Source organism: Neolamprologus multifasciatus, chromosome 17 (assembly GCF_963576455.1).
Source record: "Neolamprologus multifasciatus chromosome 17, fNeoMul1.2, whole genome shotgun sequence".
NCBI lineage: Eukaryota > Metazoa > Chordata > Actinopteri > Cichliformes > Cichlidae > Neolamprologus > Neolamprologus multifasciatus.
In genome coordinates this window covers 15,062,559-15,086,654 of record NC_140455.1, presented here as the reverse complement: position 1 = coordinate 15,086,654, position 24,096 = coordinate 15,062,559, and the positions used below count along the sequence as shown (strand labels likewise).

At 40.8% G+C, this 24,096-nt stretch overlaps 1 protein-coding gene and 1 long non-coding RNA gene across 8 annotated transcripts in view; one reads left to right on the top strand and one right to left on the bottom strand.

Moving 5' to 3' along the window:
* Window positions 1–397: 397 nt before the first annotated feature.
* Window positions 398–24,096, top strand: part of LOC146499118 (leucine-rich repeat-containing protein 24-like) — a 32,649-nt gene continuing 8,950 nt past the window's right edge. Inside the window, exons 1-8 of one of the 7 annotated variants that reach the window (XM_085137046.1) lie at window positions 398–6,816; window positions 7,530–7,616; window positions 8,766–8,957; window positions 9,050–9,218; window positions 9,420–9,682; window positions 10,016–10,588; window positions 10,707–10,785; window positions 14,877–15,023. In XM_085137046.1, the coding sequence (XP_084993172.1) occupies window positions 6,442–6,816; window positions 7,530–7,616; window positions 8,766–8,957; window positions 9,050–9,218; window positions 9,420–9,682; window positions 10,016–10,588; window positions 10,707–10,785; window positions 14,877–14,902 (1,764 nt within the window). In that variant the 5' untranslated portion in view covers window positions 398–6,441 and the 3' untranslated portion in view covers window positions 14,903–15,023. Of the gene's footprint in view, window positions 6,817–7,529; window positions 7,617–8,765; window positions 8,958–9,049; window positions 9,219–9,419; window positions 9,683–10,015; window positions 10,589–10,706; window positions 10,786–14,876; window positions 16,721–24,096 lie in introns of those variants that run through there. The other 6 variants (XM_085137042.1, XM_085137040.1, XM_085137045.1 and 3 more) reach the window with 6 other exon arrangements.
* On the bottom strand, window positions 3,815–24,044 carry LOC146499120 (uncharacterized). Its single transcript, XR_014870072.1, has 2 exons — window positions 21,898–24,044; window positions 3,815–21,058 (listed from the first exon to the last, which is right to left on the bottom strand). It is a non-coding gene; the product is annotated as an uncharacterized LOC146499120 (long non-coding RNA).

Below are 24,096 nucleotides of genomic sequence, written 5' to 3'. Positions count from 1 at the left end.
GGTCATTTTTCAGTGGTTTTGTTAGTGTGTGCAGAATTAATTTCCTAAAAGGAACTGTTCCAGTTCATCTATCAAACAGATGACCTCACATCACTGTCACGCATTTGTATTTGGGAAGAGCAGTACAAAGATTAATCAGTGATGAGGATCCTCTCATAGACCTGGAGCCGAACGGAGAGTTCTAATTTTTCTTGAAATAAAGGTGAACTTTTTGCCGTCTCTGTGATTACAGTAACTTGATACAAGAACCAGCAGAAATGATGTCATTTGGATTTCATTAAACACAGTCTTTTGGGCTGGATTTGCAGGGCTGACCAGCCCCGAAAGCTCGGTTGTCATTAGATGATCGCTTGCATGTATCAGAAATCAAAACACACACTTTTCCAGCTGGGCCGAGATGTTCTTGAAACCCTGGTTGTCTTTGATGCGTTTGAAGACGCGATAAATGTCGCCTTCTTACCTTGTTCACGTGACTAATAATTGTATTTAACCATTTCTGTTCCGTTCCTGACACCTGAGAATATTTTGTTGGCACTGTGACGGCGAGCGTAATGAAAATGTCCACGGTTTCCACGGAATGCAGATTTTACGCGCTACGTTAGCGTGAGGTGGCAATCTGAAGGCGAACGACCACAGATTCTTACACAGTTGAGTTTGATGCACAACATTTATCACGAAGACTTTGCTGTGATTAATGTGTGCAGGAGACGCTTTTGTGCTTCTTGCGGAGCACTGCTGACTCGACGATCGTCCTGAGGAGCAGCAGCGTGGGGTAAATGGATGGGAGGGTTCACTGGGAGTGACGAATGAATGAACAGCTGGATGATGGGATTCAACAAAGACATAATCTGAACAGATTTGCACTTAGTGCTACACTATCAAGCGTTCCCTGATATTTCGCTGCTGTCTCCCGTCATTTGTTGACATCATAAGCGTGTGTGCGACGGCCCGCGGTCCTCTGCAAACTGTCGATATTTTCCTCCCCTCTTCTACTTTCATTTATTTGAGGCAAATTATTAGAACCGTCTGCTAAGAAGGAATAAGAAGACATCGTGCAGGTCGGACGTCCTTATCTGGGTCTCCCACGTCCTTCCCCAACGAGGTATTTATTCTTCCACACGCATCCATCATGGTGCTTCTTATCTTATATGCGTTTGTCTTCGCAGAGTCCATTTAATCACCCTTTGGCATGCACAGCGCTGCCATCAGATACTGGTTACTGTTATTGTGTAGCTTCTGTGTTAAGGTGGCCTTTAGCACAGCATATGACTGCCCGAGTGCATGTTTAGCAGCCCTTAAAGACAGCTTTTCTGGTTTCATTGCTGTCGGTCAATGGAAATATTTTATGTGTTTCATATCTTACATACAGAGAAACCCAGTTCATGCTGCAGCAGCCCTGTAGTTACACAGTAGAGGACGTTTACAGCCGAGCACCAGCAGCAGAGTGAAGTGGCCTTGATGGTAGATCCTTTTATGCAAGTCAAATCCTCTTGGCATGAGCTGTTTCTATGGTGACAGATTCACCAACTGATATGAATATGGAAAAGATTACATTTATTGAGATGTTACTCAGAATAAAACTACATTACAGTCATGATTTAAAATAAATTACACTCACCTTTAATTCTAAGGTTTTAGAAAAATCTGGTCCTTTGCAGGTCTCAAAATGCAGTAAACATAACCTCAGATAAACTACAAAAGCATGTCATAGTGTTATATTTAACAAAAAGTAAGACAGAATGCAAAAGCAGTTTAGGAAGTAGGCCCTCGCTGTTTTTTTTTTTTTTTTTTTCATAAGAATTGAGAGGGTAGGTAGCAGCCAGGTGCTGCTAATCAGATCTTTTTGATCATCAGGAATTATGACCTTCACTGTCAGAAAATAGGTTTTTCCACTTTATTGTTCTTGGGTATTCAGTTGTGATAACACAATGCCAAGCCGGAAAGACATTGGAAATGGTCTCACAGAAACAGTTGTTGTTGTTCAATAGCCTGGGACGTGCCATTTCCAAACAATTTGAAGTCTATATTTTTACAGTAGAAAAATTATTCACAACTATAAAATACTCTGGATTAAACCAGCTCCAGGAAAACATCAAACACCAGCTGTAAGCCCTGAGACAAGTGGATAATTTGCAAAAGGTACAAAAAAACAAGAGAGGGTACGATCACATTTTTATGGATCCCTTTAAGTTTCTAAAATCACTTTTCACCATAGCAAAAAAGGGAATACCTGAAGACAAGGCAAGAACTAGACGCCCATTTTGACAAAAGTATACAATGACAAGAATTAGTTTGAGCCAACACCTAATCCAGCACCCATAAGGAGACAGGGAAGAGTAATATATTTCTTTGAGAGGAAAAGGTTGAGGCTCCCTAGATGTTTGAGGAGTATCAAGTTGTTTGGCCAGGAAGCACCTTTTCTCCATCAAGCATGATAGAGGTAGGCCTTTAAGTGCACTAAAATGAAACGATTATTAGAATCTACAAATACAACAATCAGAGTTGCTGCCATTTGTGTGAATGTGTGTGTGAATGGGTGGATGACTGAATGTGTAAAGTGCTTTGGAGTCCTTAGGGACTAAGTAAAGCGCTATACAAATACAGGCCATTTACCATTTATCTATAAACAGGGTGAATTTGGAATGCTGGGATTGCAAATCAAGAAGCAAAATCTGCTTTTCTCCATAGTGACATTCTTGGGAATACACCTGGGCGTAGGACTTAGAACAGAGGTGGGGGAACTCCAGGCTTCAAGGGCCGGTGTCCTGCAGGTTTTAGATATCATCCTGGGTCAATACACCTGAATAAAATGATTAGTTCATTACCAGATATCTGGAGAACTTCAAGACATGTTGAGCAGGTAATTTAGCCATTTGAATCAGCTGCTTGGGATCAAGGACACATCTAAAACCTGCAGGACATCGGCCCTTGAGGCCTGGAGTTCCCCACCCCTGATTTAGAAGCATGCGACAACACTTTGGGAAAGCATCTGCATCAGACTGTATAGAAAAAGTCATGGCTGAAATCCACTAACAAGAGGAAACATCAAGATGTGCTTGGGCAGTATCCGAGGTGAAACATAGGTAGTGGATGAAATGGTTAGGTGTGGGGAAAAAGGGAGTACCACCTCAGAAGAGTTATGAAAGAGAGAATGTTTGGCTGTATCATCAGATCAACATACAATACTCTCTGACGGTGTGAAGTACATCATATTAACTGATACAACTGAAATGATAAGGGGGGAGTATTCTGACAAAGAAGCAACAAAGCTGCAGTTCTGGACTCCCGGATTAAAGCAAGTGGCAACTTCAAGTACCCATTGAAATTGCCATTGCTAACTTAAGATCAGACATTGTACTGTGTGGTAGTGTGTTGACCTCACACTGTGCTGCCTGCTTTATTAAGTTCGCAGTGCCCTGGGAAGATGTCATAAAGGAAGCCAATGGGTTGAAGAAACTATGGCGTAGTGAACTAGTAGTGGAAGCAAGGCAGAGAGGCTACATGGCAAATATCTCCACAATGGAGATTAGATGCAGAGAATTTCTTGCATCATCTCAGTAAGACTCTTGAAAGGCATATGTATTAAAAGATAGACGCTGCAACTACCCATGAAAAAGAAATTGTTGGCAGTACATTTTTAAATCATCCTCTGATGAGCAACCGTTGAACCATGAAGAAACTTTCCTTAACTTTATTTGCAATGTATAAAAGCAAAAGAAAAAAGAAAAGAATAATTTTTAAGAAATAGATTGTTTGTAATTCATGGATGTGTTTTTCTAGCTTTTATTTTAGAATAGAATAGAATAGAATAGAATAGAATAGAATAGAATAGAATAGAATAGAATAATCCTTTAATTGTCCCACAAGGGGAAATTTGGTTGTAACAGCAGCCAAAAAGACAAATATACTACAAACAGTACACAGGACACGGAACAGAAACATACACAATTTTTCTTACATATTTACATTAAGGACAATGGTTACTATAAACAGAGAGTACTGTACAGTTATTAACTAAAATAAAAATAATTACAGGTAAGAGGCAAACCAGGTTGTAGTGCGAATTGGTTAATTAACTAACTTATTGCAGTTACTTTTTGCAGTTACATTTTTACAGTATAAATATATTCCTTATGCCAAAAAGTTGATTCATCTGGACGTAGCGTTTTCAATGGGAGAAACATTTTGTCACTCATCCAAGTGACTTCTTCAGTCTCAGCTGACTGCAGGTTACTTTATAAACAGTACATTTGCATAATGCCTGAAACCAGCCCACTGAATAAACAGTGAGCTGTGAGGTCAGTTTCTTCATTATTGAGTGAATGGAGCTCAGTCTCTGTCTTTCTCGCTTTCTCTCATCGATATGGAGGTAATCATTCAAATAAGATATTTATATAATAGTCTATAGTGGATAGAAGACTATCCACTGGTCCAAAGTTTAATATGCATATTGAAGGACATATCCTGGTCAAATATGACTCAGAGATTGTTCACAGTACTGGATGCCAAGGTAATGCTTCCTAATGTTCCTGCCTAGGAGAAGTGTTTATAAATAATGTAAATACAACTGGTCTCAGCATAACACCCAGAGGAAGTTCATAATTAACCTTAGCTTGTCAAGAACACTTTCCTATTTACATGAATAAACTGGAGTTTATTAGAGACAAAAAATATTCAAACCCCTGCAGCACAGTACCTTTAATACCTGTCGCTTGTTCTACTCTATGTAGTAAAATATTGTGGTCAATAGTATCTAATTCTGCAGTGAAGTCTAGCAGGACAAACGAAAAGATCAGTTCATTGTCAGAGAGGTCATAGGATCATTCTGAACTTTCTCTAGTGCTGTTTCTTATTGTAATCATTTCTGAATCCTGACTGTCAGATTTTAGAAGAATCAATTCAGTTTTATTTATTTTATATAGCACCAAATCACAACAACAGTTGCCTGAAGGCACTATATATGTAACATAAATGCCCTACAGTAATACAAAGAAAACAGAGAAAACCCCAACAATCATGATCGCCTATGAGAAAGCAGGAAAAAAGCAAAACTTTTTTAACTCTTTTAACAGGAAGAAACTTGCATAAGAACCAGGCTCAGGGAGGGACAGCCATCTGCCGCGAGGAAGACAGGAGAAGACATGCTGTGGAAGGGAGCCACAGTTATTAGTTAATAAGAATTCATGATTAAATACAGGGTTGTGTACAACTACATATTGAGTAAAAAGGTGACTGAAGAAGAAACACTCAGTGTATCATGGGGATCTCCAGCAGTCTATTTCTTTTGCAGCATAACTAAGGTAGGACCTTGTATGTGAGGAGCAGGATTTTGAATTCAATTCTGGATTTAACAGAGAGCCAATGAAGACAAGCCAGTATAGCAGAAATATGCTCTCGCTCTCTGTCAGTACTCTTCCTGCAGCATTTTGGATCAACTGAAGGCTGAGATATTGCACAAATGGAAGAAATCATTTGTTTGATATGCACATTGAAGGATATATCCTGGTCAAAAATGACTCCAAGATTCCTCACAGTGTTGCTGGAGGCCAAGGTAATGCCATCCAGAGTAAGCATCTGATTAGATACCATATTTCTAAAACTTTCAGGGCCAAGTACAAAAACCTCCCTTTTATCCCTTTATGTCTTTAAGACATTTCTGTAATTTAATTAATTGGTGTGTGTTATCTGGCTTCATGGATAGATAAAGTTGGGTGCCATCTGTATAGCAGTGAAAATGTATGCCTTCTAATGATACTGACTAAGGGAAGTATGCATAATGTAAACAAAATTTGTCCTAGTACTGAACCCTGTGGAACGCCATAATTAACCTTAGTGTGTTAAGAGGACTCTACATCTGCATGAATAAACTGGATTCTCCATAATGACTTAAAGGTACTCAACTCCATTTAATATCTACAACATGCTCTAATCGCTGTTATAAAATATTATGGTCAATGGTATCAAACACTGCACTGAGGTCTAGCAGGACAACCGCAGAGATGAGTCCACTGTCAGAGGCCAGTTGCTGTACTGTGATGAGCTCTGAAACCTGACTGAAAATCTTAAAATAAACAATTCCTCTACAGATGATCTGTTAGCTGTTCTACAACTACTCTCTCAAGATTTTTTTTAGATAAAAAGAAGGTTGGTGATTGGCCTATAATTAGTTAAGACAGCTGAGTTAGCCTGTCAGCCTGGCTACAGTGCTGAAAAGAAACATCAACATGATTGTAATGCAGTGGCAGGAACTTTCTGAGCAACATTATAAAGAACAGTGAGCCAAAATTGACAAAATGTGGTTCCACAAACCACTAAATCAAATGGGATACTACATGCTGGTTTTGCATTTTGGCTTTGTTCAGTTTTAATAAATAGGAATTGTTCGGAGTCTGAAATGTCACTAAAACAATATGCCAATGAGACCTTTGACAGAATCCTAGGATGTATCCATTGGATTGTATGGCTCAAGCTGATTTGAAAAATTGTTTGTTGTTACAGTATTATTTTCAGGCTAATTTGTGTAGGAGGGACCTCCTCCTCACTGACCATTTTACATATTTTTGTTCGGCCTCAAAACAAGTCAGAAGAATGCTGATCATGACTCATTCTGTGTTCTCATCTTTCTTAGTTGTGTCTCTTGACGTGATGGCTGTGTTTTTGGTGCTTCTTCTCTCCACGCTCCTCCTGTCTCTACACTCCACTCCTCTACGAGCCTCTCCTTCCTGCCCTGTGGGCTGTCGCTGCTACAGCCTCACTGTGGAGTGTGGCTCCACAGGACTGAGGGACATCCCCAAATACATCCCTTTAACCATACAGGTAGGATCGATGTCCTAAGAAGATTCAATTTAATTCAAATGCAAGAAAGTAGTCCTATATATTTGTTTAATGTGAGCATTAAAGGTCTCCAAGATTCCGCACAGTGTTATTGGAGGACAAAGTAATGCTATCCAGCGTGAGAATATGGATACACACAGTGTTTCTAAGATTGTTAGGAATAAGTACAATATCCTCCGCTTTAGCTGAATTGAGAAGCAGAAAATTAGATGTCATGCAGGCCTTTGTCTTTAAGACATTCCTGCAGTTTACCTGGTGGGTGTCACTCCGTTTCATGGATAGATAAAGCTGTGTGTCATCTGCATGTATACATTTTCATCTAGCAATGAAAATGTATACTGTGCTTTCTAATAATACTGCCTGAGGCATGTATAATGTAAATAAAATTGGTCCTAGCACAGAACCCTGTGGAACTCCGTAATCTAAGTGCAGGGAAAAGACTCCCCATGTACATGAACAAACTGCAGACTGTTAAATAGATGGAGCTCTTCAAATAAACAATCTCTCTGCACATGCCCAATTAGCTGCTTTACAGCTACTCTTTGAAGAAATTTTGAGATAACATAAAGGTTTGAGCCTATTAATAGAGATAGATTGATCATATTTAGGATCAGAGCATTAATCACAATGTATCAAATGTTTTAAGACAATAGTGACTAAACTCCTCTTTTGTCCCTGCTCATCTCTACATCCAGACCATCTTTCTCCAGGACAATGTGATTGGTCAGATCCGTCGACAGGACCTCACCATGCTGAAGCACCTGCACTATTTGTACCTGCAGGTAACAAACGCACATACACTCTTAAACACTTACACTAAGACTCTTTAGCCTTCAGTTTTAATCTGTTGACTACATCACAGTTTACACTAAGTATGGATTTGTATACATTCTAGCAATGGTATACGTTGTGCTTACTTCACTCAGTAGTATCAAATTTTAGCGAAGTATTACCCTCCAAAATGTTTTAATGCAACAGAGGAAGGATTTCACTGAACAAGTTTAAGAATACAGCATGGTGGATGTCTTGTAAGGCCGCAGCAAAAGGTTGTTATTGCTAACTAAAACTAAATTAAAGTGGGTTGAAATTTTGGTTAACTGAAATAAAAATAAAAACTAGACTTTTCAAAATACATTGCCAGTCATGGCAAAACCCCATATAGGCCAAAATTGGCTCCAAAAGCAGATGTCTACCAAATACATGGCCTTCTATTTATACTCAAATTACATTACAGTTTTCATTGTTTTTAAAACCCAGCAGTGCACCTGCAACCACTTCAGAGTTTGAGGTATATTATATTAGAGGGCACTACTGTCACCATGAGCTGCTAGCCTGCAGCAGAGATAAGTAGTTGTAGACATCTAATGAACTTACCTCTTTCTGACTCCACACCGCCAGAAATGTTTAATTTTCAACTCTGTGGTCATCATCTCCAACCAAAGCTGAGAACATGTATAGTAACACTTTCCTTACTCCAGCAAACAGACATTAAGAAAATCAGTGGCGTTACCTCTTATGAATTTATTGTACGTATTTTTTGAAACAGTGAAATTGTGAATTGAGTCACTCTCCTCCTTGTGCCGAAAACACTGTCAAATGTTAGACTGCTCCAAAATAAAAGGATCACAACAGAGAAGACAGAAAATGTGTTTCAAAGGCATCATCAGAAGTATTTTGAATTTGAATTTATTTATTTATTTAAAAGGGACAGACAGGGACAAAACATGAAACTGATGTAACGCACATAAGTTTATAGCTATTGCTAATTTTCAACAATAGTCCCTTGTTGGGCTTACAATCAAAATAGGTACGTTTTACAATAAAACATAAATTTTCATAAAACCAAATGACATCATAGTAGTGGTAGTTCCAGGAGATTAACCAGAAGCGGACATTTTTCTAGTTTTCTTTTCATGTCCCTCTTCCTCTAGAACAACACCATCTCAGCCGTGGAGCCTGGCTCTTTCCGGAGCCTCGGTCAGTTATTGGAGCTAGCACTGAATGGAAACCGCATCCATTTGGTGACCGCTGACATGTTTCAGGGACTCGAACATCTACGCATTCTGTACCTGGCACGAAACGACATCACACGGCTGCTGGACTACACCTTCCGTGGCCTACCGGTACAGTCTCACTTTCCTGTTCAACACAGCTGCTTTGCTGAGCCCTGTATGAAGCTTCATAGATAATGTACATCATTCTCTTGATGTCTCAGCGTCTGCAGGAGCTCCACTTACAGCATAATAGTATAGAGACGTTAGCCGACCAGGCTTTAGTTGGTTTGACTTCTCTGGCTCTGCTGGACCTGAGCAGGAATAACCTCCACACAATTGGCCCTGCAACACTGCGGCCTCTAGTGAGCCTGCAGGTCCTGCGTATCACAGGTGAGGCTCCTTTACTGATGACATTGGAACCCATGTTGTGTTTTGGGTTTTTTTGTTGGGTTTTTTTATACAGTTTCATGCATAATAACATATGTTCACTGAGTTACAGATAGCTACTCATGTAGAGCCTAGTAATATGGTAATCATCATGACTCTTTAGGGCAGAACATTAAGTGGCTTCTGTCTTGTGCTATGCTGCAGATAATCCATGGCGCTGTGACTGTGCGTTGCACTGGCTGAGGACCTGGATTGATGAAGAGGGTCAGCGTCTGCTTAGCTCTGCAGAACGTCGACTAGTTTGCACCGAGCCACCACGCCTGTCCCATCTGAGCTTGGTGGAGGTTCCTCTCAACAGCTTGGTCTGTATCCCTCCCTTGGTGCAGCTGGAGCCCAAGAGGCTTGCAGTGCATCTGGGAGAGAGCCTCAGGGTGTCGTGCCATGCCACTGGTTATCCTCGGCCACAGGTAATGATAATTAAAGTTTTAATATTCTTTTAAATTATTTTGTTTTCCCCACCATTTGCCATAAGTCCTGCCTATCAAATGAGTGAATTTGTTTGTACTGGTCTTCTTTGACTGTTCCAAATACACTGCATGTAATCAGTGTGGTCAGCTAAAGTGGTTACTTCAATTTTCCTCCTTTTTTCATTTATTTAAAACATCTTGAATGAATCATCAGTTACATACTCCAGTTCAGGTTGACAGTACTGTAACAGTAGTATCTGTTTTTCGTTTTGTAATGTAATGGTTTATCCTTTGTAAGACCACTGAAGAAAGAAATGTCAATACCTTTTGCAGGTGACCTGGAGGAAGGCTTCCCAGGGTAAAGTAGTCCTTTCTCCAAGAGGCCTGGTTCAGGAGTTGGATGCAGGTGGAGGTGGAATGGGAGGAGCAGAGGAGCCCTCGCAGGAAGGCAGAGTCAGTCTCCAGAAGACTAATGGCGAACTCTTTGACCCCGACACTGGCAGTGGCATGTTGTTTCTCAGTAATGTAACTGTGGCTCATGCAGGCTTCTATGAATGTGAAGCATGGAACGCAGGAGGTGTGGCTAGAGTCACCTTTCAACTTGCCATCAACTCATCAACATCCTCCTCATCTTCTTCCTCCATCTGGGCTTCATGGTCCCAGGTGTCTCTACCGTACTCACCTGCCTGGCCTCGACTGAGGAGCCACGGTCCTGCTTTGGGCTCAGATGTAAGCCGGGAACCCCTGTATGCTCTGGGCAGCATGGCCTTCAGTGCTCTGGGAGCTGCCACTCAGACTGCCATTGCTGTGGGCATCTCACTGCTGACTTTGACTGCTCTGCTGCTAGTCGCCATGATCTACAGTCGACATCACCAACGGGACAAAGAGGCTGATGGGGCTGAAAAGGTGCATATATGTTCAATACTACAAATGTGATTGGCATATTTAAAAGTAGAATAAAGGCATTTATCCTCATAGTAGATAGGAATTTATGAATTAATTTTCAATTATTTGTCTGTGTCAGTTTAACACAACAAAATCAGAGGAAGCACAACAAGATGACAGAAGTAAAACTGCATTGACACACACAAATGTTTTGTCAGGTGAGCATTTGACATGGACCATCTGTTTGTCGAAAGAGTTTTGTTACATCTGAAGTAAAGTGCAATGTCGAAAATACAGACAAATGTATTGTCCATGTAAACAGTGTTCATGTTAACAAATATTTGGCACAAATGGTACCTTATGACCACATGTGTCAAGATATGTTTTATGAGCTTATGTTACAATCAGTGTATCTGGTTCAAAATAACTGTTCTTGTTATAACTTTAAAATTTGTTATGTGTGATCAAACAAATCTGCAGCAGTCATATAACAATAGAGATACACACAACCTGATGATGCAGATGTGCTTTTATGTATTTAGGTTTGTTCAACAGTCTACATGTGTTCTGTGGACTGCGGAGGAAACTTTTCCACATCCCTCGGAGTATCCTCTGGGATATGCTTTGGGACCATGGTGTGTCTGTCCTATTGCTATTGCTATTACAGTAGCTTGGTTTACATTGCAAGTCCGACTTGTTCATGGTGCATGCTGGACTCCATCAGGGCTGCCCTTTGTCACCAGTTACGATCCTACTTTTAAATATCCCACAAGTAACCGAGAAGTCTAAGAGTAAAGTGTAGGGCTTGACCTTATGTGTTCAAGACCTTGTATGGAAAAGGATTTTAACTTTGATTCTGGATTTCACATGGAGACAATGACAAAAAGCCAATATGAGAGAAATATACTCTCAGTACTCTCAGTGCAGCCTTTAACTGAAGGCTTTTTGGGGAGTTTTTAGGACATCCTGATAATAACGAATTACAATAATCCAGTCTAGAAGTAATAAATTCATCAACAAGTTCAGCATCACTCAACAAAGGATGTTTCTAATTTTAAAGACATTGCACAAATGGAAGAAATCAGTCCTACATATTTGTGTAATATCCTGGTCAAAAATGACTCAAAGATTCCTCGCACAGTTACTGGAGGCCAGTGTAATCCCATTTAGATTAAAAGATGGGAAGTAATGAAGTACAAATACTTTGTTACTCTACTTAGAATTTTCCAGCATCACTCTATAAAGACTGGCTCACAGCTGAGCCAGGGACCACACCTCCTCCACACAATACTTTACTTGAGTAAAGTACAACTACTCTGTTTTCTGATAACCTTTTTACTTTTACTCCCCTCAGGTTTAAACAAATATCTGTACTTTCTACTCCTTACATTTTCAAAACAAACTCATTATTTTAGGTTTAACTGTATCATCTATAGCGTTTATAATCCGAGTTAAAATGGGCCGGAAGGGGTGCAGGTTTCCGTAAGTTGTGGTTATGGTACTTTAGAATCTAGCTACCTTTACACAAGAGGAGGAAGTATGAAAAGAGTGATATTTTTAAGTAACAGGTAATTTGAAGTTCAATGTTTCTATCAGCTCAACAAACATCAGCAAGCACACAAACTGTCTGCAGTTTATTGCACTGTGTCTGCTAGCTAAAGGAGAGAAAAGAGTGCCAGATAACTTCACTCGATGTTGGACGACAGACAGGAAAGGAGAAGAAGAAGAAAGGTTAGATTTAGAGAAAAGTTGAAGTACTGAAGAAACTTCCTTACTCAAATAAAACTGAAAAAGTACAGGCTTTAAAATGTACTTCAAGTACGAAAGTAAAAGTAGCTTTTAAGTAGAAGTATAGATATTTGCATTAAGTAGAGAACGCCTGTGCTTCTGCCACCTCTGTCCAGGGTAAGCATACGTTAGACACCATATTTCTAAGTTTTTACAATACAACTAACTAAACAGTAGTTGTATTGTAACTAAACATCTTGCACATGGAGCAAGAAGGTGCAAGATGGACGGGTGAAGATGCCGTGCTTATAGCAAGTTAGCTATGAGTTAAACTAAGCTAGCAAATCCCTACAGACACAATGACTAAATACTGTGAATATAATTAGCAGGTGATTTAACAGAGTTTGCTTTTGGATAAAGCAGATGATATTATCTGCACTACAAAAATCCTCTTCATATTACACTATGAAAAAATATGTTTTTCAAGAGTTTAAATTAAATGGGCTAGCTACACAAAACACAAGAAGTGATAGTGTACAACAGAAAGAGCAAACACCAGGTGAGAGTGCCACCAACCAAGTTTAAGTATCTTGGGATCTTGTTAGTGAATGAGGCGAGAAGAAAGTGAGAGATTAACAGATGGGTTGGGGCTACAGTTGCAGTGATGCAGATGCTGGACTGGTCCATTGTGATAAAGACAGCTGAGCTTTAAAGAAAAGCTCTTGATTTATGTCCCTACTCTCTCCTGCTATCATGAGTTCTGGGTAGTGACCGAAAGAATGAGATCATGGAGGCTAGTGGCAGAAATGAGCTTTCCCCAATGGGTGGCTATCTCACTTAGAGATTTAGTTAGTTTAGAGTTCAGTTATCTGAGACTGGCTCAGTTTACAGCTACTACTCACATTGAAAGGAGCCAGATGAGGTGATTCGGACATGCCTCCTGGGCACCTCCTGCATGAGGTGTTTTAGGCATGTCCTACCAGAAGGCAGCCCTGGAGCAAACCCAGGACATGCTAGAGAGATTAGATCTCTTGGGTGGCCTGGGATTGTCTCAGTGTTCCCCCAGATAAGCATGAGAGGTTGGCTGGAGAGAGGGAGGTCTGGGCATCCTTGTTTAAGCTACTCCCCCAACGACCTGGCCCAGGACTAGTGGAAGAAAATAGATGGATGGAGGAGTAAGACTTGTAATTTTTTAAAGAGGTCTTGAGTAATAGTTCTCCAATCCATCTGAAAGTAGCTTAAAGTTTTTCTTCGGCCATTGGCAGATTATTTTCAGTCTAGTTGTTGTATGTGGTCATTTTCAGATATTGTTATTAGTCAAAACTACTTACCACTGACCTGTGAATCACTCAAACACACAGGGAACCTAACATGTATATTTAGACCCCTTACCAGCAGTCTGTGGCAAAAACACACATGTATTTTTTGTCACTCTTTAGTTGAATCTACCAAGTAATGCCACACATAACTCAATTTGACAGGTATAAATGAGTATTTTTGTGCTAGCAACTTCTAAAGAGCTATTAGCCTAAATCTTCATATCCCAGCGTGGTTTGCAGTCTATCCTTAAAAAGACTGAAGAAACTATCTGTAAGATGAAGATGAACAATATCTAAAAGTTTATGTCTTCAAGAAAAAGGGGATCCAGCAAAGACCTGACACAGGACCTAAGTAATGTATCTAGAGCCTCTGTTGTAAAGCCTTATCATAAACAATCTTAGTCGTTGTCAAGAAGCCATTTTTAAGGAAGGAAAGACTGAGGTGTGTTACACATGACCTGAACTAAGAATCATTGGCAACAAATCTGATGGAGTGATGAATCCAAATTGTTGGTTCAAATCGATATCAATATATATATCGAGGAGGTCAGGAGTTTGATGTGTACAGCCATTTGTAAAACACAGTGGAGGCTCTGTCAAGGTTTGGGACTGCATTTCAGCCACTAATGTTGGATATTTTGTCAAAATTGATGAAATCTTGAGCACAGAGAAGTATTGTAAAATTTTGATTGACCAAGCAATATCATCAGAAAGAGTCTGATTGGCAACAACTTTGTTTTTCTGCCAGATAATAATCAGAAACACAGTGCCAGGATACCTGGATAGAAAAATACAATGCAACTCTATCAGTCACTGATAGTCTGATGAAGAGCTTTGTGTTGAGTTTTCTTGCAAAATATATAAAAAGAGGGGTGACTCAAGACTTTTGCAGGGCACTGGGAATTCAGTAAAAATCCAATAAAAGGAAAGAAAATGAAATCAATTAAATGGGGGCAGCACTGCAGTATTTATCACTGAGGGTCTTGGATTTGCACCACCTTCTTTTGCCAGTGTGGGCTCTCTATGTGAAGACTCCTTCCACAGTCCAAATGCTTGTCTCTAAATTACCTGTTGGTCTGAATGATGGTCTGTCTCTCTGCGGTCACCTGAGCACGGGATAGGCTGCAGTCCCTACATGTAACGCCTGTTTGAAATCAATTTAATTCAATTCAATTAAAGTCACCTCTAGGCGCTTTATATTGTAAGGTGGTTTTTTTGTCGTTTACATTGTCATATTAATGAAGGTGAATTTGAATTCACAGGAGGAGAGCATCTTGTATGTGAATGACTACTCTGATGGCCCCACTACCTTCGCCCAACTGGAGGAGTATCGTGATGAGCGTGGCCATGAAATGTATGTCCTCAACAGGGCCAAGCCTGTGCTTCCTCCTGCTCCGCCAACAGCTGTGTCCACCACTAACCTGGGCTGTTCAGCACCATCCGATACCTCCAGCCACACCCTCTCCTCGGGCCCTGGCCAGACCATGAGCCCCACTCTGGCCCCTGACAAGCAGCAGCAGCAGCAGGATGGTGACATACGGACCATGAGGAGAATGGCAGGGGAAGGAGGGGAGGCAGAGCCCGTGATCACATTAGAGGCAGAAGGAATGTTTCTCAACCACACAGGCCTCTTCATAGACTCTCCCATTGCTTATGAGATTCACTGCTAAAGAAAGAAAGCAATCCTGGAGGACAGAGCAAAATATGTGTGTGACCCAGTGGTTTACAGCTCAGCTTTTCTTGTTTATGGACTAACAGGAGGCCATTATTGGGATGTACCAAAAAAGGCACAGAAGTACTTTTCTGTGTGAAAGGATTTTCCTTCTGCAAAACCACACTGACAAATGTTAACGGAGTCAATTCCAGTACAAAGCAGAGCTCAAAATCTGTCTGACCTCTAAAACACAGACATACTGTGATGTTGTTTGCCAAAAAAGCGAGTAGGTGAGTGACTCGGTGGTCAGAGGCTCCTATACTCCAAGACATTAACTACAGCTTCACTGTCCTGCACACGATTAACTTTCACACATTTTAGCATTGCTGGTGTGCTAACATCTGCCCTGTCAAGACCTCAGAGCTCACTGGGAGGCTGAGTACAGGAAAGAGAGAAATCATGGCCCCTTCCGGTTCATGAATATGTGGGTAATCTGTGTTATATAGCCTAACTGCTGTCAGTGTCTGGAAGTTTTAATTTAATCCCAGGGTAGAAATACAGTGCATTTTGTAATTATATAACTGTGTAGAAAAATGTCAGTCTGAGTTTTATTCTCATTCTCTTTCATCATCATTTTACTCATCTGTGTTGCTTAGTGTCCTAACAGACACAAAAAATGAATCTCTCCTCTCTGTAGTATGAACTGAGCTCAGTTTACCCCAACTCTTTTGGATTTATCCGTCTTTATTGATACTAGCATGTGCGGTTGGGAATGAATCTGAGTTCCTGCTGAGTTTTCCAGTCCACACGGAGGCAGAGTTCTTAGCTGAGCAAAAAACATCAGCTATACGATACGTATTTGACTGCTTCTGAATGAACGAGCTGCTGTGATTGAGAAATAAAGTTTTCAAGGCAGAAAGAGACAAGGCTCGAAAAAACAAGAAATGAGGCTACCTGACTGAATGTTTTTGCTTTTAAATGATCACGTGTGAATTATTGTTGCCTTTATAAACTGAGAGAATCTTTTGTCTCTTTTCTCCTGTTCCTTTGATCTGTTTTTTTTTTCTAAACATGTAGTCTAGCTCTTTACAATGATTAGAACACAGCTACATATTATTTTTGTGGTGTTCTTTGAAACTAACCACATACTCGGGGTATGCTTTCGTTATCTGAATTGACTCACAGTTATGGTTAAATTACATACACTCACCGTGACATGGATTTCATGGTAATTTGGTTCTTTGAATTCTTTGAGCGGCTCGTTGCGCGTGGTGGAACGATTGTACAACAATATTAAATTACTTTTAAAAACCGAAATCATTTACATTTTGTAGTAAGCGGTGTTGGAAGTTCTAATGTGTCTTTTACTTAACAAAGCCAAAGCCTATTTTCGTTAGTGATCATGACGAACAACAACAACTAGTTTCTTTTTGCCATCATAATTTTTTTTTTTTTAAAGAACCAGTATTTAAAACAATGGGGAAGTCTGAGGAATTCAGTGAAGATTTGAGGAGAATTTATATTTACACAAGTTAGATCCATTTTTAAACAACTACACATCCCAAGGTCATCATTTCAAACATTTGTATATAAGTAGAAGTTATTCAGATGTGTCACCACTTTGCGAGGAAGAAAGCCCAAACTGTCACCTTCAGATCACAGGAAATTCCACAAAGTCCACAAATAATCAACAGATTGGTGTCCTGTCCTAAATCACATATTGATGCTTATTAGAAGAATGGGAACATTTTTTTCAGTTTACAGGGAACAGTCCAGTCAAGGAATAAAGTTGCATCTAAGAATAATCAAGGATGGACAGATTTAAACACTATTGAAACATTTTAGACCCTCCTACCTGCACACTGAGAACCAAGGGATCGTTCAGGAAGAGTGATATGTTTGTAGAAAAACCTACCATGGCAATATATCCCAGTAAGAACAGACAGACCTTTGCAATGTAGAAAACCCAGCTGCACAATGTAAATCACCTGGTTACTATAGCAATCCGCACAGTCTTGGTTTATGATACATGGCCCTTGTGTAAGTCCACAGAAATGTGGACAGTTATGAAAAGTGCGATTCAATTCCAATTTAATTTTATTCAATAAAATTGTATTTATTTAGCACCATATCACAACAACCACAAGGTGCTTTATATTGTAAGGTAAAGATCCCACAATAACACAAAGAAAACTCAAAAAATCAAATTACTGATTTCTTAATGGTAGTGTCACGGCTGGGGCGGCAGTCATGTGGAGGTGAGGAAGGAGGATCCAAACGCAGACAGTGGCGGAGGTGCAAGTGGGTTTTATTTACAGTGCACAATAACCAAGGTGTGGGCAGAACTGAACATAAACCTAAACTGGAAAAGCTAATACAAAAGGAGGACATGGAGCGAGGAGTAGTGATGGGTCGTTCACGAACGAAATGGCTCTTAGAGCCGGCTCCTTATCGCGAGCCGTCACGTGGGTTTTTTTTTTTTTTTTTTTTCTTCTTTCTCTCAGCCTCTCTCTCGCACTTTTTTCCCACTTCACTCTGCACGTGAGCCTTGTGCTTTATGCTGGGCAGAGGGGAGGGGGGGAGGGGCGGTAGTTACACTCAGTAGCACAGGAACAGAGCTGGAGGGAGAGAGAGAGAAAGAGAGCCAGGGACAACAACGTCACATTAGAAAGGTATAGTAATCATCCACAACAATTTTCGGTTGCAGATGTTAAAGGATTCAGAAAGTTTATTTATGCGGGCCCATATGACAGAGAATATGCATCTTTTTTTTGTTTTCATATTTTAATTTATATTTAATTGTGTTGTGGTTTGCAGTGTTTTGTGTTGTTTCACTTTAAATTTTCAAAAGGAAAAAGCTGAAAATTTAAATAGTTAAAATTTGAAATGTGAATAGTTGATTTTTGTATTATATGATTTATTTATTACATTTTATGTGGAGTGAATAAATAAAAGTATATTTACGGTGGCCCCTAGAGACAAAGCACATACAAACTTCAAATCACGTACAAACTCAAAAACACGTACAAACTCCGAAGCACGTAAAAACACGTAAAAACTCAGAAGCACGTAAAAACTCAAAACACGTACAAAAGACAACAGAAGTGCTCCAGGATGCTGGGCGCAGTGTTGAGCTTTTGTTACCTAGTGGCTACGCAAGCCAGCAAGTACCAACGACCGGATTTGGTGTGTGGTAGTAACAGGTAAATGAACTTATTTTTAAATTATTTGAATATATATGAGTGCCTGTGTATAAATACACAAACAATACACACAATTGTGTAATTTAAGTGATCTAGTAGCTCTGCTTTGGAAGTTCAGTTCATGCTAGAAATGTGTTTTGGAGTTTGTACGTGTTTTGTCTCTAGGGGCCACCGCATATATTTATATATAAACATATATAAATAAAACCACTTTTTTTTTTACATTAGTAATTCCTAGTGATGTGACGTTCTGTATCGAGGCTTCGAAGCGTGTGTCGAGTAATTGAGGGGACGTTTCCGCGAAGCGCGTATCGAGGCTTGCTTCATTTATGGGAGGAGCTGAAAATGATGACTTCCGAAGCCTCGCTGCCCGGCTGTACCACGTGACTGGTTCATGAAGCGGTTCGAACTTTGCCGCGAGATATGACAGCGATATAAACCCCTCAGACTTCATTCAAAAATGTAGGTGTTTGATGGAGAGTTGCGGTTAGTGAGAGTTAGAGACAGTTTGGAGGTTTATGAGAGTGAGGAGAGAAAGTCAGGAGAGAATGGAGCCAGCAAAGAGGAGGAGGATGTCCTCCCCTGTGTGGGAACATTTTGATTTTATTCCTCCCAACAAGGTATGTAAATTTCTACAGAAGATGTATTTTCATAATACTGATGGTGCAATAAAACATATGTTAAGCGGCTTTACTTTTGTACAAGGTGAAGTGTTTGCTATGTGCCAGGGAGCTGGGATATAACAACAACACCTCATCCATGCTTAGGCACTACAGAGCTTTGCATGAGAATAGGGGAACACCGACTGTGGAGCAAGACCAGGTGAGCCATCAAATGCCATGATAATATAGCATGCAGTAATGTTACTAAATGATATAACAATATTATACAATGCAATAAGTGACGTGTGTGATATTTATATTTGTGCTTTGTTTTTGTTGTCTTTCCTCAGGAGAACAATCTCAAATAGATGAAGACCTGGTTAGCATGGTGATTGAGGACTCCCAGCCATTTAGCATTGTGGAGGACGAAGGATTTAAAAGATTTGTTAAATCATTAAATCCTAGCTATGTTCTCCCCACTAAAAAGGTCATAAAAGCAGTGAAAATTTAGTTTTTACAGAATAAAATGTGGGCAGGACTGAGGCTCAAAGCCTCAGTGTGTAGCTGTCCATACCTCAACGTTACAAAAGCACAACCACTGTCCACACCCCAACCACACCTCACCTCACACTAAATGATCATTTCCATTTTAAGCATTTCCAAATAATCATTTTCCATACTGCCAGTATAAATATACACAGTATACTGCATCACTACAATATACATGTTTTACACACTCCTTTTGTTGTTGACATTTACAGGCTGTGTGCAAAAGGCCACACTCTTCAAATTCATGCCAACTAATATTTTTACGTCCAGTAGGTGTCCTACTAGAGCAAATGAAGCTTCAAGAAGCTTTGCGCTGGGGTGAACCAATTGGATGAAGCTTCATCTGCCCATCACTAGTATTCCTTTTGTGCATAATTTTATATTATTGTTAATAATAAATTAATTAAAGCAACAAAACAACCTGAAGAGCCGGTTCGGAGCCGAAAGAGCCGGCTCTTTAAAAAGAGCCGGAAATCCCATCACTAGCGAGGAGCAGAGAGACGCGGAGAAACACGGAATAACATTAAATACACGGCAGATACACAGAGAAACACAGACGACGCCACGAGAAGCACAGGCAGACACAAACTAAATACGCACACCAGGTAATCAGGAAATGGCACACAGGAGGGGACACAGCTGGAACTAATGGGCATAACGAAACACAGACCTACAAAGTAAAACAGGAACCACACAGACTGTTTTACAACACAAAACTCGGGGACCCATACAGAGCACAGAGGGAGACACAGGTAGGGAAAATAAACACGACAACCAAACCCAAAGAACTAATACAAAATCAGAATAAACTAGGAAATAATAATCATAAGGCAGCACGGTGGCACGCTGGTTAGCACTGTTGCCGCACAGCAAGAAGGTCCTGAGTTCAATTCCATCATCAGGCCGGGGTCTTTCTGTGTGGAGTTTGCATGTTCTCCCCGTGTTTGCGTGGGTTCCCTCCGGGTACTCCGGCTTCCTCCCACCGTCCAAAGACATGCAGTTTGTGGGAATAGGTTAATTGGATAATCCAAATTGCCACTAGGTGTGAATGTGAATGTGAGTGCGAATGGTTGTCTGTCCCTGTGTGTTGGCCCTGCGACAGACTGGCGTCCTGTCCAGGGTGTACCCCGCCTCTCGCCCTATGACAGCTGGGATAGGCTCCAGCGCCCCCCGCGACCCTGAAAAGGATAAGCGGAAGCGAATGGATGGATGGATAATAATCATAAACTCAAAGCGCTGGGTCACCGACCCAGGACCATGACAGGTAGAGACTAATGAGGTTCAGATGTGTGTAAAATTCTGTATAAAACCAGTAAGATTTTAGGAACCAGTGGTTTACAATGGCAGAATATCAGAAAAATAAAATACACCAAGAAGAAACATGACCAGTCTGCTGATGCTGTCTACTTATCACCTTCCTAACTACTTGTGTTACACTGCCTCACAGACAGTGTTGGGGAGTAACGGAATACATGTACCGCCGTTATGTATTTAAAATACAAAATATGAGTAACTGTATTCCGTTACAGTTACCGTTTAAAAAGGTGGTATTTAGAATACAGTTACTTTGTTGAAATAAATGATTACATGGCGGTACTTTCCTGTTTCATATTGTCGCGGGTCAGGACTGTTTGGGTTTTGTTTCACAGCTACGTTCTGTTGTTCCAGGCGGCAGCGTTACGGTTGCCATGGTTACATGGTGACGCTCTCTCTCTGCGTGTTTCCTGGGTGAGAGAGCGCATGTTGTTGTTGTGCTAAGCTAATAGGCAGAATGCTACAGGCATAGCTCTAAAGAATGTAGCATCATAGGCAGTGTAGTCCGTGTATGGACTGCCATACCCGTTATGTGTCTGTGAGCGAGGGAGGGAGAAAAAGGAAAAGTACGAGCTGCCATTGAGCAAAAACGGGAGCTGGAAGCATGTAAATATAATAATAACCACTGCAGCCAAGAAGAGTGCCTGACGAGCCCAGTTGTAAGTAAGCTATTAAGCTATTAAAGCTAGTTTTCGGCTACAAGCCCGACACAGAACCCACCGTATTAGTCAGAGGTCCCTTTACTACGGTTCGGAGCCGTGGACCTTCAGTAACACTAATAAATCACAGAAATAGTACATTCATGTAGTTGTAAACAGCATGATAATATATTAAGTAATCCAAAGTATTCAGAATACGTTTCTCTCATTGAGTAATGTAACGGAATACGTTACAGAATACATTTTGGGGCATGTATTCTGTATTCTGTAATGGAATACATTTTAAAAGTAACCTTCCCAACACTGCTCACAGACTACAGCTCAGTGTTCAACACCATAATACCAAATAGTAAATGGACTGGTTCTTATATAGCGCTTTTCTACTCTGAGCACTCAAAGCGCTTTAATAAATAAGTTATATAACTGCCATTGTAAAAATATACAATGAAATTTTGTTCAGTGACAACCAGCTGCACTGGATAACAAGTATCTTTTTGAAAAGACACAAAATTGTGTCAAAAAGGTTGTTTCAAAGTGCTTTATGCTGTAACTACGTTGCAATGCAGAGTCAGCCCAAAGCATTACAAATACGAAGTGCCTGCTTAGGGTCCCTGAGGACAGAGGGTTTATTTTTGCACGTGTGAGTGATAATTCATATGTTAAAGGTATCAGTGTACAAAGAGTATTATACAAACAGAGGAATGTTTGTGTAGCGATTTGTCCTGCCCCTCCGCTCTGAGCTCTGCTGGTAATGTCCAACGAGCAGGCTGAAGAACAAAACAATGTTAGAAGAATATATCCTCTAGGCACAAAGTACGGAAGAGGATTGGGGATACTGGGGAAAGAAAAGTGGACACATTTTATTTTTCTTTTCCAGAATTCTGACATTAATCTCAGAATTCTGACTTTAATGTCAGAATTCTGAGAAAAAAGTCAGAATTCAGACTTTTTTCTCAGAATTCTGGAAAAGAAGAAAAAAATGCCCACTATTTTTCCGGTGGCCCTAATCCTCTTCCGTAGCAAAGAAAAAGAAGGGAGGGGAAAAATAAAAACAAAAGCACAAACAAACAAACACCAAGATAACGGTAAGTTTCCTCAAGTTAGGGAAATCTCTGTATGAATCATTTTGAGCCTGTAATTGGCTGTGAAGCAGGTCAGTAGGGATGGACGCTCGATACTGACTTTTCAATTCCGTGCTGAGTTTCTGAAGCACAGATATTTCAAAACACTGCTTTGAAGTGGGTTTCGAAACCCAGGTCACGTAATCATGACTAAATCCGAGATTTAGACAGGTGTCTTACCTGCTACTTCTAGGTGGCAGGATTCCTATTTTTAAGAACCTGTCACGGCGAGTGAGAGGAGCCATGTAGAAAATAAAGGAGGATCCAAATGCAGGCACTTGTAAAGGTGTGATGGTGGTTTATTAAACACAAACTAAAAATGGACAAAAGGCGAACCGAACAAAGACTAAACTATACTGGGAACAAACTGAAAACAGAACACGAACCTGAACATGAACGAGAGCGAGCAGAAACGGATTGACAGCAGGGAACACACAGATGAAACATGGTGGGAACGCAGACGGACCAGCAACTACAAACACAGAAGACACGACTTAAATACACTCAGAAAATCACAGGGAGATTACACACAGGTGGGAGACACAGCTGGGAATCATTAACGGGACAAGAGGTAAAACTGAACACACTCACATGAGACACAGACCTTCACAATAAAACAGGAACAAGAAACCATCACACTAAGACGCAAACTCGACATTGAGAGACAGACAGAAAATGACACATGGAACTAGACATACTAAGCAGACACAACCGAAGAGCAAATCCTAAACATGAAACCCTAATAATAAACATAATCGACATCATCAACACAACAAGAGAGCAAGAAAACAATCCCTGATGGAAAATTAAACCAAAACATTATGAACTCAAAATACTGGGTAGAAACTGACCCAGAACCGTGACAGTACCCCCCCTCCAAGGGCTGGCTCCCGACAGCCCTAAACAGCAAACAGAACAACAAAACCGAGCAACAGACCAGGGCGGGCGGAGGGGGTCCAGGAAGGAGGGTCCAAAACAAAAAACAAGGAGCACAACAGGTCAGACCAAACCAAAAAAAAACAGGTCAACACAAAACAAGACTATCCAAGAGTCCACAGGAAAGTCTGGGGGTCGACAACACAAGAGCCAAAACAGTTCAGGGGGCCGACCGTGCACACGGCAACGGCGGCGACGAGCAAACAGTTCCGGGGGCCGACCGTGCACACGGCAACGGCGGCGACGAGCAAACAGTTCCGGGGGCTGACCGTGCACACGGCAACGACGGGCAAACAGTTCCGGGGGCCGACCGTGCACACGGCAACGGCGGCCACAGAGCAGGTCCGGAGGTCGGCCGCGAGGCCAGCGGCGGCAACGAACCCTTTCCGGAGGCCGTCCACAATGGCCACGATGCCAACCCAGAGGCCTGAAAAACGGCCGCCA